Here is a 1883-nt window from a genome sequence, read left to right on the forward strand (position 1 = left end):
ATTTTGATATGGGAGTTATAATGAAGAGAAGTAAATTAAAGTCTATTAAATGAGTTAATAATGATTTTCTTTGGAGAGTGAGAATGACATTGCAAGGTCAAGAGACAAAGGGCTATATTACTTTGTTTTATAATTTCTTCTAAAATTTCTTTAAAATCTATTTAACCAAATAAATGTCTTTTAAATATGAAACATTTTCAAAACAATAGCAGGATTCCAAATGTAAGCTAAACTTTTCTCTTTTTAAATTAAATGTATTAGGGTGACATTGGTTAATAAAATATATAGGTTTCAAGTATACAATTTAATAACACGTTATATGTATATTGTATTAAATGTTCACCATCCAAAGTTAAATTTTCTTCCATCACCATATATTTGATCCTCTATACCCTTATCTACCTCCCCTCCTTCCCTTCTCTCTCATAAACTGTGATCTATTGTCTGTGTCTATGTTTCTTTATATTTCTAATGATATTCTATTGACAGAACTATAAAGGATTTTATATACTTTGCAATGATAAGCAGTATGTGGCATGAAAAATAAAATGGCTTCTGAATATGTTAGGTTACAATAGTTTCTAAATTTGGTCTTACATTTACTGATAGAGGTGGGTCTCAATTTAAATCGTTGCATCTAAAAACCTTGGATTTGAGTTAACCATGATGGGTTTGCATACTAAAAGATTACTAGATGATATCTTCTGAAAGCTGATGACTATTCTGATGGTTTTTCCAACAGCAATTTCCCTTAATGGTCTAAATGGAACAGCAAAACCTAACAGTGCTGAAAGAATTCATTCTCATGGGAATCACAAACCACCCTGAGCTGCAGACCCCCTTCTTTGGGGTGTTCCTTGTCATCTACGCAGTCTCAGTGGTGGGCAACTTGGGCTTGATCATCCTGACCAAGATAGACTCCAGGCTGCAAACACCCATGTACTTCTTCCTCACACACCTGGCATTTACTGATCTTGGTTATTCGACTGCTGTAGGACCAAAAATGCTAGTAAGCTTGGTTGTAGATCAACATACAATCTCCTATAATTGGTGTGCTACCCAACTGACTTTCTTCAATATGTTTATTACTAGTGAAATTGTCCTTCTGTCAGCAATGGCTTTTGACCGTTATGTGGCCATCTGCAACCCTCTGCTCTACACAGTCATCATGTCACAAAGATTATGTCATTTGCTGGTGGCAATATCCTATCTATACAGTGTCTTTTTGTCTTTGTTGATTACCATAAAAATTTTTGTTTTGTCATTTTGGGGGTACAATGTCATCAGGCATTTCTACTGTGATAGTCTGCCATTGATATCTTTGCTGTGTTCAGACACACATGAAATTAAATTAATAATTCTCATATTTGCAGCCTTAAACTTGATTTTGTCTCTTCTGATAGTGCTTGGGTCCTATGTACTGATTCTTCTTGCCATCCTCAGGATGCCCTCTGCAGAGGGCCGGCACAAGGCCGTCTCCACTTGTGGATCACACCTGACAGTGGTAGTTGTATTCTATGGTACTCTCTTCTTTATGTACGTGCAGCCCAAGTCCAAAAATTCACTTGATACTGATAAAATGGCCTCTTTATTTTACACTTTGGTGATACCCATGCTGAATCCTATGATCTACAGTTTGAGGAACAAAGAAGTGAAAAATGCCCTGATTAGAACTTGGACCTTGTGTGCAAACATCCTATTGAAAATTCACTGTAAGTTGTGTTAGCAATTGATTATGTATTAGACAATATGTATTATAACTGGATCGTTCAACCATGTGCTTTTACTTCCATGAGATAGACAAGATACAATGTATGATAAGCACAGAAATAAAGAAAATTATTCATCGTTTTCAAACAAAATGTGTCACTAACTGATGACTA

At 35.2% G+C, this 1883-nt stretch overlaps 1 protein-coding gene across 1 annotated transcript; it reads left to right on the plus strand.

Moving 5' to 3' along the window:
• The first annotated feature begins 763 nt into the window (after positions 1 to 763).
• LOC105310424 (olfactory receptor 8K3-like) lies at positions 764 to 1671 on the plus strand. Its single transcript, XM_011386605.2, is given in 2 exon segments — positions 764 to 1588; positions 1591 to 1671. Coding segments are annotated over 2 exon segments (906 nt in total).
• Positions 1672 to 1883: the final 212 nt, after the last annotated feature.

This window comes from Pteropus vampyrus, unplaced genomic scaffold (genome assembly GCF_000151845.1).
Source record: "Pteropus vampyrus isolate Shadow unplaced genomic scaffold, Pvam_2.0 Scaffold3160, whole genome shotgun sequence".
NCBI classification, from domain to species: domain Eukaryota; kingdom Metazoa; phylum Chordata; class Mammalia; order Chiroptera; family Pteropodidae; genus Pteropus; species Pteropus vampyrus.